Raw genomic sequence first — 13,297 nt, 5'->3', positions numbered from 1 at the left:
CACAGTAGCTATTCTGACCTCCTCCTCAATCTGTCCCTGCTGGGTCACGTCTCTCACCTCTTCCTCCTCCTCCGAATCAATTTGAATAGCTATCCTTCCTCTGTGTAACTCTGTTGCACACTCGCATGTGCCTCTCTGAAGCCTGCACTCGGTGCTGCTTCTGCACTGCTGCTATGTCGACGGCCCTGTTTGAACTTGTGGTGGCAAACATTTATGTAATTTTAGCACATTTTTGCTGCATCCACTTGTAGGCTTTATAGATGTGGCCTTTTAGCGTTTTATCTCGCAACTTCTCTGCGCCCCCCTTGCGCCTTTGTGGTTTGTCTTCGTACATTTTCATATACGGACGGTCTCAAACTCCGGTCGAACTCCAGTTAAGAGGGAGATGAAGCCGGGAGGGAGATAGGGAGGGCCCTGAGATTTCATTGGACTAGCCCAATGTCCATTAATGCAGTCAACCAATGGGCCGCGATTCGCTACCGTTGTGGCCGTACGTTATATAAATAAGCCTAAAAAAATATTATTAAATAGACAGCCTCGGCCCAAATATGCGTCGGCCCACCGGGCATTGCCCGGTATGCCCTATGGCCAGTCCATGCCTGGCTTGATTTGTTTTTCAATGACAGAAAAATCTTTGAAACGCTGGTTGAATTCTGTCACGAGCGATGCAATCACAGACACATATTTCTCGTTTTTAACAGAAAGATCGGCCGTAGGATAAGCATCCTTGATTTCAGTCAGCGCAGGGAAGTGTGCAGCATTAAAGCTTCGTAGTTGTGTCTCAAACAGGCGGAGCTTTACACAGAAGGCTTTGATGTGCGCATACAGGTGTGGCACCAGCTGATCTTTGCCTTGTAGGTTCTTATTCAGTGTATTCAGATGATGAGTGAGATCAACTAAAAATGCGAGGTCTGCCAGCCACAGAGGGTCACTCAGTTCAAGAAGAGGTCGGCCCTTCTCTTTCAAAAACGGATCGATTTCTGATCTCAGCGAATAAAACCGCTGCAGCACATAGCCGCGGCTGAGCCAGCGCACCTCAGAGTGGTAGAGTACATCCCCGTATTCAGCATCCACATCAGAAAGGAAAGCTTGAAATTCTCTGTGGTACAGTCCTCTAGCTCGAATTATGTTGACACTTTTCACAACAATGTTCATCACATCGCCCAGCTGGACATTTTTGGCACACAGTGCTTCTTGGTGGATTATGCAATGCATCTTAACAGCCTCACCTCCGCTCTCCTTTACTTTGGCACACCATCGATGCCATTCCTTTGCGATCGCCTGTCATGGCCGGAGCTCCATCCGTTGTCACTCCACAGAGCTTGTCCCATTTAAGCCCCATCTTTTCCACGGCCTCTGACACAGCTCCAAAAATATCTTTACCCCTCGTTGTGCCTTTTAGGCTCATCATATCAAGCAGCTCCTCCGTACAGCAAAAGTTATCGTCGACTCCCCGCACAAAAATTAACAGCTGAGCGGTGTCTGTAGCATCAGTGCTCTCATCACATGCTATGGAGTAAAAGTCGAAACCACAAGCTTTGTCTTTCAGCTGAAGTTTCAAATTAGCTGACAAGTCCTCAATTCTCCGTGCCACTGTATTTCTGGATAAGCTGACGTTGTTGAAATCCTGCACTTTCTCCGGGCACACTATTTCTGTGACTTTGATGAGGCACTGCTTTACGAAATCACCATCTGAGAATGGCTTGCCATGCTGGGCAATAAGCTTAGCAACTTCATAGCTTGCGGTTGTGGCATTTTCCTGAATTTTGTTTGCACGAAAAAACACCCATTGCTGTGCTTGCAGGCTAGCTGCCATTTGCTTGACTTTCGCTGTTCGTTCGGCACCGGTGTAAGATGCGTAGCTGTGATGTTTGGTCTCATAGTGCCGACGAACATTATATTCTTTCATCACAGCAATATGTTCATTGCAAATCAAACAGACACACTTGCCGTTGATTTCTTTGAAAAAATAATCATCTTCCCACCGTGATTGAAAATGCCTACACTCATTAGGTAATTTGCGTTTCTTGGGTGCTGCCATTTCTGGTAACTCGCGCGGTAAAAGTTTTTCTTTGCTTAATTTTGTTTAGTAGTGGTTACCGTTGTTAAGCACCGTTTCCATTGGTGGCGCCATCTAGTGTTAACTGAGAAGTGCAACAGAATTGAGCTCAAACTTCTAGTGCGGGTCATTTTCAATTATATTTTCAGAATTTGCCGCGGGCCAATAAAAACTGGACCGCGGGCCGCAGTTGGCCCGCGGGCCGTAGTTTGGACACCCCTGCTCTACACGCTACTGAGGATCCTGACACTGAGTATAAAATGAACAAATGTATGCCTAACATGTTTTGTTTTCCTCATTTCTGTGGGAGAGTGCAATCGTCAATGCTTGAAGTAACAAAGGTGAATTCCAACAGCATAACAGGCCATTTTGGCACATTTTTCGTTGGCACTACTTACACGTTTGCTTGTGTTGCTCATTCCATGATTGCCCTATGCTTACAAGCTATACCTCATTGTAAAGGTGACAAATCAACGATATCAATGATATGAAACACTTTGCTGGTTGGTATTACTAAAGGGGAGATATAATGGGCCAAAGTCAAGTTTCCTTACTTTTTGTGAGCGGTTTACATGTCATATGTGCATGCAAGTAATTGACTGGTACACTTAACAGGTTTATTCCACAGTATCAAAGAGTAACAAAGGTGTAGCAGTGCAGCTGTTACATTTATCAACTGTGTTGGTACACACTTATTACTCTTTGATACAGTGACATACTGTAAACCCGTAACAAGGTTGTAGCAGCACAGCTGAAGACAATGACCCCTTGACTGGAGCTAAGAATGGTTTGTATCAAATCTGTCATGACCAGATTTACCCCATTCAGCAGGTCTCAGGTCAGCCCTTTGCCTCTGATGAAAAAAAGCACTCAGTATTACAATGTAGCAACTATATGTAGGTACCCACAAATACATAATGCAAGTACAATGATAGTACCTGATAGTACATGTTGTTACACAGGTTGTACCAACGTACCTATTTAGGTAGGTACACTGTAACAGCGACACCCCAAACTAAAGTGTAACCGAAAATTTCATAAAATTTGGGACCCGTTGATTCTGTATTTTGATAGGCTCAACACTCTCCCATAAGACAATAGGGCCCTGATGTGTGTTTCAACTATGTGTAACTGAAGGCATGTAAAATGTAAGAGTGTGAAATGCCCCCCTCCTTTTATTATTTTTTTTATTATCATTTTTTATTTTTATCAATTATTATTTACATTAATTCTGTTACAGTTATCTTTATCATTATTATTATTATTATTATTATTATTATGTACTTATTTTCACTATTGTAACTCCTTTCAACTTGTTACTGTAGATGGCAGTAAGTGGGTGTTGTGGGTGGGATTTGTTTGACAAAATATTGTTAAACCAATTCAAGATATTGTATTTTAATGCATCCTGTACAGTATTACCTTTCTTGAATAAAAAATATGGTTTAAAAAAGACAAAAAAAGGAATCCAACGTTTAGCGATCATGAAATAATACAATGCAGAATGTCAACAAGCAGGAAGATAATGAAGAGAAGTAGTACTACTCACACTAGGCTTACTTGTGCACGTAGGCTATGGAAGATTTATCAAATCTAACAAGTAGGGAAGTTTAAGCGGATGGTGTGAAAGTGAAAGTAGACGTTCGAAAGGCCAACGAAAGTTAAGGTTGCTTATGATGTAGTACAAAGACGCAAAACTGGTGGTCTAATTAGCGATTTTGTTGTCTTTGAATGATTCTCTTATAGATGCACTTAACAGCCAAACCGCATTCAACACCTGCTTTTACAAGGCGGAAATATTTAGGCGTAAAATAGACATGCGCTTTCACAGGCAGTTTTAGTACATACAGGGGAATACATAATTATGCGCATTTAACGCTTCTCCTCCCATCTTTTTACACGAACCTCCTACTTTCATCTGACACTCCCATAAATCCATATGCATGAGACGGAAAAGCGCAATTTGCCATTTTCAGCTCCCACGACAGGCCGTCTGTGCCTTCACCTCATGTCTGTTTGTACATACTTGGCCATCTATCTATGCGCACGTTGCGAAACAAATACGCCTGACGTGGGCGCAAAAGCGTTAGTACATCTGCCCCTGAGTGTAGGTAAGATAACGTTTCTTATGCTCGTCTGCAAGTAGGCATGACCATGACCTCTCACGTGATTGGACGAGGATTAGAAGGCTCGTCGGGCTCCTCCAATCACATGCGAGGTTATTGTTATACGGAAGGACTCGCGAGACAAGCTCGCTCTGGCTGGCGTTTATGAACAAGTGTTGTCCCTGTGAAACTCAAACTCTGTCAGTTGGAAGATGGAAGTCCCAAGACTGAAGGAAAGACCCCGTCTCTTCTGTGCACATTGCAACAATGAGCTCTCTCATTCACAGTATTGTGATACTCCAGACACTTGAGGGAAACCTCAGAGCTTTATTTATTAAGCAAATAGCAACAGAGTTGCTGTTACAGCCACAACTCAAGCTTATAACAGTGCAATTCACCGTACTATGTCCAACTTCACTCTCGGAACCACGCACACACCTAAACTCCACCCCTCCAGTTCCCCTTTAAGGGACACAACCATTTGGTGAACTCAACCAAAGATCCTTAAGGCGGAGCAAGATACGTCGTCGTAGTTCATGTCTATGGGCGCAAAACGGGGATCACTTCCTCTGCATAAAGGGGGTGTGTCATGCGTGTCATGTCCATAGACTTCAATGGAACAGCTCTGCATAAAGGGGGATTTTGCCCCCCCTCCCTCTTGCGATTCGGGTTCCAGGAAGTGGCTTCTCATGAAGTATCTTGCTCCGCCCTTAATGATCTTTGACTCAACTCAAGGTAACAGGTAACACATTTAACAGGATATCACAGTGTTATGACCACAGAAGGCGCTATTTTAAAAATGGAGTTTGGGAGAGAAAATCCAAAAGGGCTAGGTCAGATAACGTTAACGGTACATAACCTACTTATGATTGATATCCAGTCAAGATCCAACTGGGGGAGTTATGTACAACCTTGATTGATGAACGTGGCAACCTGACAGGGACAACAAGAAAGCAGACATTCCCAGCTGCACTCCCCTTCCAGACAATTGCATTCCCACCTAGTGTCTATTATAAATGTAGCCTACATAGGCTGTTTTAACTATTATACAGTGCCCTCCAAAAGTATTGGAACACATTAAAGTGAAATATAAAATAATCTTTTGGAAATTAATCTTGCTGAAAAAATTAGGAAATATTCAACCTTTAAGGACATACATTTTCTTTGTGAATGAATAATGTATTGTAAATAAATAAATGTTTTCCATAAAATACAGGGGTCATAGCCTAAGTATTGGAACGCCCATGTTAAATTCCCATAGACTCTATGGGAATCTACTCTACTCTATCCCAACAGCTGGCTTGATGCATCATTAGACAAAGTACGTGCCTCTGATACACCTTTGGCCAAATCTCAGTGCAAAAATGAGAACTGCTGTTTAAAACTGACCTACAGTCCTTTGAGCAGTGACATCAGGAACATTGTTAATTTGCATTGGCACATTATTCTAAGTCAGGGGTGTCCAAACTACGTTTTTATTGGCCCGCGGCAAATTCTGAAAATATAATTGAAAATGGCCCGCACTAGAAGTTTGAGCTCAATTCTGTTGCACTTCTCAGTTAACACTAGAAGCGCCGCGCCGTTCTGACCCACTTATACCTAGAAGCGCCGCGCCCCGGTCATTTGACCGCTTTGACGACCTACTAGAAGCGCCGTGCTGTTGTGAACTACTTAAAGCGCGGCGAGGCGGTCAAATGACCGCTGAGTCCTTAGACTGGGAGGCTTTTACTTACACATAATGATCGCAAGATGGCGCTTCGTGCACGAATGAAATCGTTTGGTCATAAATTCAGTTTGCACTAAGCCATGTCATTCGTGTCAGACCGTGTTGTTGATAATCTGTGGTTGTTTGTTTCATTATGACATACAGCACGTTTGAGTTATCTGTTAATATATTTGTGTTGATTTGTGTTGTTAAAAACTTTGGAAGAGTTCTTGAACAAACCTTAAGCAAACTTGACTTTCAACTAAAATGCTCTAAAAGTGAATGTGGCTAGTTCTAATTCACTCCCCAAATTCACTTCTATTCATTTAATAGGTAGCCTATGTTCGCGCTGCCGAAAATGATCGGACCTGGTCACCTGGAACAAAGAGCCTAATAGTCTGGTTTCAATTACACAGTAGCCAGGATTTCATGCCGCATTTTACAGGCTACCGTGGCTACTTTCTAAAACAACTTTCATTCATTTAGGGAGAAGATCTAGGGTCTAGCTACATTGGAGGGAGGGAGATAGAGAGAGCTATGCTGAGCAGGCATAGGCGTGAGAAGTAGCATAATTTAAAATAATGAGTGAATGATATTCTCTGTTTTGCGAATGTGTAGGCTATGTTTGCGATGTCTGCTGAAAAAAAAGCTAGGCCTATTGTTTCTACAATTTAAGCTAACTTCTATGTGAATTCGAGATTCAGCATTGAGACACACATTTTCTCCTAGTTAACAAGTAGTGTCGTAGCTCACTGGTTAGAGCTTCGGCTTGATCACCCAAGGGTTGCTGGTTCGATCCCCAACCTATTCCTGCCGGAAGTTCTTTTGAACAAGGCATCAATAAAGTAGGCTAAATTTATATTCTTTTCGATTCACATAACTACACGCACGCTGGCGAATTCGAACATTCTGAAACGCGCATATGCGATGAAACATGATTGCGCATTCTTCCACGGGTTGCCTAAACAGCCAGCTTACAGCCTATGCAGGGGACAGATAGATGGGGTGGGGGTGGGGAGGCAGTTCCTCAATGCCTCGGTGATATCTGTAGCCTAAGTATCCTAGACGAGTGTATGGGGGAGGGGGATGATCGGTTTCAAATAGGCTGCAATGGATAGTGTGTTGTATAGACCCCGAAGCCATTTGCTTTGCGAACGGCTGGCTAATGAAGTTGTTGGCTGGCTAGCTGGCTCAGCCAAAACCTTAATGCAGCCGCCACAGTTTTCATGACTGATAATGGCTTTAGTTGTCACTTCATGTCTACAGATGTGTATATTGTATTAGATATCAACACACAATGTTATTGTATTGTTTTGGACAACGTTCTGCACGTTTCACTTCAATGTAGACTGCATGCGTTCATTGCGTTGTGAACAGCGCAGCAATCTCTGGAAAGGAAACGGTGGAAGTCGCATCAGTAGGCTAGCTAATAGCCTATCACGTTCAATGCTGTAAATCCATCTGTTCCAGAATATTTGGTTCATATCATCAATCTTTGGTTTTGGTGTTTGTGCAACCGGGCCCTGACGATTTAACAAAAGTCTGAGTAGCCCTACGTAGGAATTAGGAAAGTAGCCTATGTAAGGTGAGATCAAAATCAGGCTACTTTGTTTGCTGCTTTTCCCCATGTCATTTTCATTGGTCGTCAACTCACTGGGAGTCCTGTGTGTCGTAGCAACGAGCACAATACTGATGTGGTGTGTCCAGTGGGAAAATCTCATGTAGGCCTAGTTTCTAGGCTATCGTTTATTTTTTCGCGTGTCACTATGATATAATTATTTTTAGATGCAAAAAGTCTAACTGGCTTTGTCAAAGTTTGTCAGTTGGCGGCAGAAAATGATTGGCTGGCGAAATTATTTGTCGTTAATGGTAGGCCTAAACATATTGCGATTCATCCGTTTATTTCAGATAGGTTGTTATTAAAAACCATTAACAAAAAATAATTGTTCATCGACGTTGAAAAACGGTCAGTAAATTCTATCGATATAAGATTTTGCATTTCGCTCCTGCCGAGATGTGAACACGGGTCTCCGGCATCGCAGACAGGAGTGGTAACGCTGCGCCAATTGACATTATACAACAAGTGTGTTAGGATAGGTCCTTGACTTGACGTAACTCAGTCAGTCCAGCAAATATGTAAGAAAATGCTTATACATTAGTCTGAGCTTTAAAAGATAGCCTACAAATAGAAGATAAGATGTACAACTATGAATGTACGTAGGCATACGCGCCCTACGTACATAAATAGGCTACGACGAAAATTACACATGTAGGCCTGTCGCAACGTTTTCAAAACAAACTCGCATTTTACCACTGTAAATCGCCTCCATAGACTATGCCATGTAAATGAAAAATAGTTATTAAAATAAAGCACATATATAATACATGTTGCACATATAAACGATATGTTTTATGGTAAAATATTATTCTCATGCCCGACTGACAGGAAATCCTTGCGACATCTGCTGTGAGAAAAGAGAATAGCAGCCTGAACAAAAATGGCCGAACGCGAGACAACATAGTGTTGTCACATAAGTGAGCGCAAAATAGCTCTAAACTAGCTTGTACCGGTGTGCTTTTGATCATGTAAAAATTCTGGGTGACAAAACACGCGTATTTAGGAAAAGTCGTGAACGTAGGGTCCTGGAATTTAATCGAGTGAAAAGATTTTTTTTTTTTTGTAATCGCTGCGGTCAAATGACCGCAGCCCGGCAGTTCTAGGTATATCTAGGTCAAACCCCCACGGCGCTTCTAGGAATACGCGTCAGCGGTCAAATGACCGGCGCTTGGCGCTTCTAGTGTTAACACTAGATGGCGCCACCAATGGAAACGGTGCTTAACAACGGTAACCACTACTAAACAAAATTAAGCAAAGAAAAACTTTTACAGCGCGAGTTACCAGAAATGGCAGCACCCAAGAAACGCAAATTACCTAATGAGTGTAGGCATTTTCAATCACGGTGGGAAGATGATTATTTTTTCAAAGAAATCAACGGCAAGTGTGTCTGTTTGATTTGCAATGAACATATTGCTGTGATGAAAGAATATAATGTTCGTCGGCACTATGAGACCAAACATCACAGCTACGCATCTTACACCGGTGCCGAACGAAGAGCGAAAGTCAAGCAAATGGCAGCTAGCCTGCAAGCACAGCAACGGGTGTTTTTTCGTGCAAACAAAATTCAGGAAAATGCCACAACCGCAAGCTATGAAGTTGCTAAGCTTATTGCCCAGCATGGCAAGCCATTCTCAGATGGTGATTTCGTAAAGCAGTGCCTCATCAAAGTCACAGAAATAGTGTGCCCGGAGAAAGTGCAGGATTTCAACAACGTCAGCTTATCCAGAAATACAGTGGCACGGAGAATTGAGGACTTGTCAGCTAATTTGAAACTTCAGCTGAAAGACAAAGCTTGTGGTTTCGACTTTTACTCCATAGCATGTGATGAGAGCACTGATGCTACAGACACCGCTCAGCTGTTAATTTTTGTGCGGGGAGTCGACGATAACTTTTGCTGTACGGAGGAGCTGCTTGATATGATGAGCCTAAAAGGCACAACGACGGGTAAAGATATTTTTGGAGCTGTGTCAGAGGCCGTGGAAAAGATGGGGCTTAAATGGGACAAGCTCTGTGGAGTGACAACGGATGGAGCTCCGGCCATGACAGGCGATCGCAAAGGAATGGCATCGATGGTGTGCCAAAGTAAAGGAGAGCGGAGGTGAGGCTGTTAAGATGCATTGCATAATCCACCAAGAAGCACTGTGTGCCAAAAATGTCCAGCTGGGCGATGTGATGAACATTGTTGTGAAAAGTGTCAACATAATTCGAGCTAGAGGACTGTACCACAGAGAATTTCAAGCTTTCCTTTCTGATGTGGATGCTGAATACGGGGATGTACTCTACCACTCTGAGGTGCGCTGGCTCAGCCGCGGCTATGTGCTGCAGCGGTTTTATTCGCTGAGATCAGAAATCGACCAGTTTTTGAAAGAGAAGGGCCGACCTCTTCTTGAACTGAGTGACCCTCTGTGGCTGGCAGACCTCGCATTTTTAGTTGATCTCACTCATCATCTGAATACACTGAATAAGAACCTACAAGGCAAAGATCAGCTGGTGCCACACCTGTATGCGCATATCAAAGCCTTCTGTGTAAAGCTCCGCCTGTTTGAGACACAACTACGAAGCTTTAATGCTGCACACTTCCCTGCGCTGACTGAAATCAAGGATGCTTATCCTACGGCCGATCTTTGCATCGCTCGTGACAGAATTCAACCAGCGTTTCAAAGATTTTTCTGTCATTGAAAAACAAATCAAGCTGTTCTCGACCCCCTTCGTGGTGGATGCAGAGGAAGTGGAAGAGAGTCTGCAGTTAGAACTGATTGAAATGCAATGTGATGATTCTCTGAAGAGTCAACATCAGCTTCTCTCCCTCCCTGACTTCTATCAGAGTTTGGATAGTGCCAAGTTCCCTCTGATGAGACGCCACGCTAAAAGAATGATGAGCCTGTTCGGCTCAACATACATATGTGAACAAACATTTTCTTTGTTAAATCAGAACAAAAGCAAACTCAGAACCAGAATGACTGATAGCCATCTCTGTGAAGTCCTTCGTGTTTCAACCACCAAACTGTCTCCTGACATGTCAGCCATCCTTCAATCCAAAGGACAGCTTCACTGCTCCCACTGAGTGCAATGTTCTTTACACTATAGGTGAGCTAGAGATCACACTGATACGACCCCCTGAGCCATCTGCAGGCCTGTCGACACTTTACTGTACTTTAATAATAAACAGTTCTTTTTTTTAAGACCTAAATTGTTTGTTCGTGTTCCTTTTTATGTTGAGACCTTGAGTCATGAACCAGGTCGTAACAACACAGTATTTATGTGTCAATATGTCATTCATGTGTCATGTGTGGCCCGGCCCTTTGTTTATTTTTCTGTATTTGGCCCTCATTAAAATAACTTTGGACACCCCTGTTCTAAGTGATGATCAGCTGAATGAGCTCTTGCAGAATTTGCCTCTCTGTGTCTTTTCTATTAGTCCCAATCTTAGGGATAGACTGGTCCAGAGCCATAGAGAGAGAGAGAAAGTTGCGACACGCTTTGATGTCGCCGCCACGCGATCAAAAGTTCCAAAAAACCTGCGCTGAATGGCTGAATTGCAGGAGGGTGGGATGTACTTCTTGCTGCTGGAAGATGTAATCAATTAACTCATTAACTACTGACCAAGAGATTGGCTGTAAATAGTTCCAAAAGTCCCATAACGAGGAAATAGCCTGGAAAAAGCGCTGCCATTTTTTCCTATGGAGGTCTATGGGAGTGTCGCCACTTTTATCTACCGCTCTGGACTGGTCCATGCAGATACTGCCACGCCTCCCTCAACTAGGTCTACTCTCTCTAATGCCCAAGGTAATTTTCGCTCACACTATCTGAAGACACAGTCCTTCACACATCCACACACACAGAAAACATACAAAGTCAAACAGTTTATCACATGCAAAACCACTCATGTGGTCTATATCCTAACCTGCCCCTGCCCAGTCTTGTATGTTGGTAAAACAATCAGGACTTTGAGAACAAGAATCTTGGAACATTTGAGTGCAATTAGGAGATGTGACGAAACCTCATCTGTGTCCAGACATTTTCAATCAGCTAAACACTCTTGAAATTCCTTGGCATCGAGAGAGTTTTACCTAAAAGGAGATGCGGGGACCTAGACAAAACACTACTACATGTGAATTAAATAGTCTTTTCCCTATTGGGATGAATGAAGATTTGAATTTTGCATGTTTTTTGTAAATATGTATTTGCTTGTCTATTTACTTATCTATTTTAGAGAATACTGTCTTTGTATATAGACAACCACAAGAGTATCTGTATCTACTACTCGGGCCTGGTCTAAGGCCCTCCCATTACACCTGTCTCTTGTTAGTCTGAAAACCCGCTGGGTAACCTACGGTATTTGTTATTTGCATGTCTGTGGTTGACTCAGTGTGATCATTGAGAATAGCCGAATGGCTGAAACGTCTACTCACCCAGTAAAAGTCTTTTCTTCGGCAAAGATTTGTCTATATTTTTTCAGAGTGCGAACCCCTTCTACCATATCCTGATATCTTTTGGTTTGACGCACCTGACTACAAATACTTTCATCAAGAGCGCAACAATACCCCACCTTCTGACTTGTTATATTTGCAAACATATAAAAGGCCTACATTAAGTTAGTGTTCAAAATCAGTCCATGGGATTGGTTGGTGCAGCCAAGCTCGTTCAGGGCAGGCACATGGATTACTAGTTGCACTGGTTTGGGAGTATAAGTGAGAAAAATTAATGATCTGACTGCTATTGAGTAAAAGAATTAGGCCTACTGATAATATGCTACACAACACATCTCACAGGTGGTGACACACACAGAGGGCCTTCTTATTTTAAATAGACACACACAACCTGAATGCGGATAAATTAAACCAATCAGTTTTTCCCTCATTGATGAATTATTTATGAATTTTATACATGTTTCAATTTTTATGTTTAGATGTTGAATGTTAGAACTTGCAAAAGCTTTTTGCACACCTCGCTGGTGCGTTGGAGATGACCAAGTCAGGTCACAGATTAGGAACATAGAAAAAATCCCACACACAGACCATTTCGCAGGTTACTTATTTATTTACAATGTTTCGGTCCAAGACCTTCATCAGGTACGTCTAGGACCGAAACGTTGTAAATAAATAAGTAACCTGCGAAATGGTCAGTGTGCAGGATTTTTTCTATGTTCCCAGATGTTAGATGTTAAAGTTCTTTCTGTGTCTCTGTCTCTCTCTCTCTCTCTCTCTCTCTCTCTCTCTCTCTCTCTCTCTCTCTCTCTCTCACACACACACACACACACACACACATACTTGTTTACATTCATGTTGTTAGTTTTGTCTGTGGTTTCAATTACTTTCATATTGGCAAGTGGGTTTTAATAAAGTAATGTTGTTTTGACATACTGTACATACTGTAAATCCTTCAAAATAATATTGTAGAGAAATGTTGTAGAAGTACTGTGAATGTTAAAATAGTAGTAATAAATATTGTAAATGAATATTCAATAGTATGGATAGGTATTGTAAATAGTAATAGGATACTACTGTAAATGATGACACAGTAATAAATAAGTCCACTTACCATGATAAACAGAAGTCCAAGTGACAAAATAACAAGTCCATATCGTAGGATCTGACTGTGCATGCCTACTAAAATGATGAAGATATACTGTAGTCAGTTGAACTTCATGCTTAAAATACTGTAAGTGGACAAGGCTTATAGAAAAAAAGTATTGAAGCTCATTAAAACATGCTGTCGGAACCCATGATGTCACAGAATTAATCATTTATTAAAAAAAAAAAAAAAATGTTGCTTACTCACGCTTCGGAGTTTGCACATACATCCCTTCT

The 13,297-nt window shown here is 42.2% G+C and overlaps 1 protein-coding gene across 1 annotated transcript in view; it reads right to left on the bottom strand.

The window, feature by feature from the left end:
- The window catches only part of LOC134088867 (NXPE family member 3-like), a 90,614-nt gene extending 77,327 nt beyond the window's left edge, over nt 1–13,287 (bottom strand). The window contains exons 1-2 of the mRNA XM_062543032.1: nt 13,269–13,287; nt 13,029–13,096 (exon numbers count right to left, since the gene is read on the bottom strand). Of these exons, the coding sequence (XP_062399016.1) occupies nt 13,029–13,091 (63 nt within the window). The 5' untranslated portion in view covers nt 13,092–13,096; nt 13,269–13,287. The remainder of the gene's footprint in view (nt 1–13,028; nt 13,097–13,268) is intronic.
- Between the last annotated feature and the right edge of the window lie 10 nt (nt 13,288–13,297).

The sequence above is a fragment of the Sardina pilchardus genome, chromosome 8 (genome assembly GCF_963854185.1).
Source record: "Sardina pilchardus chromosome 8, fSarPil1.1, whole genome shotgun sequence".
Lineage (NCBI taxonomy): Eukaryota > Metazoa > Chordata > Actinopteri > Clupeiformes > Clupeidae > Sardina > Sardina pilchardus.
Note: the sequence above shows the minus strand (reverse complement) of the source record. Positions and strands in the feature narration are given on the sequence as shown.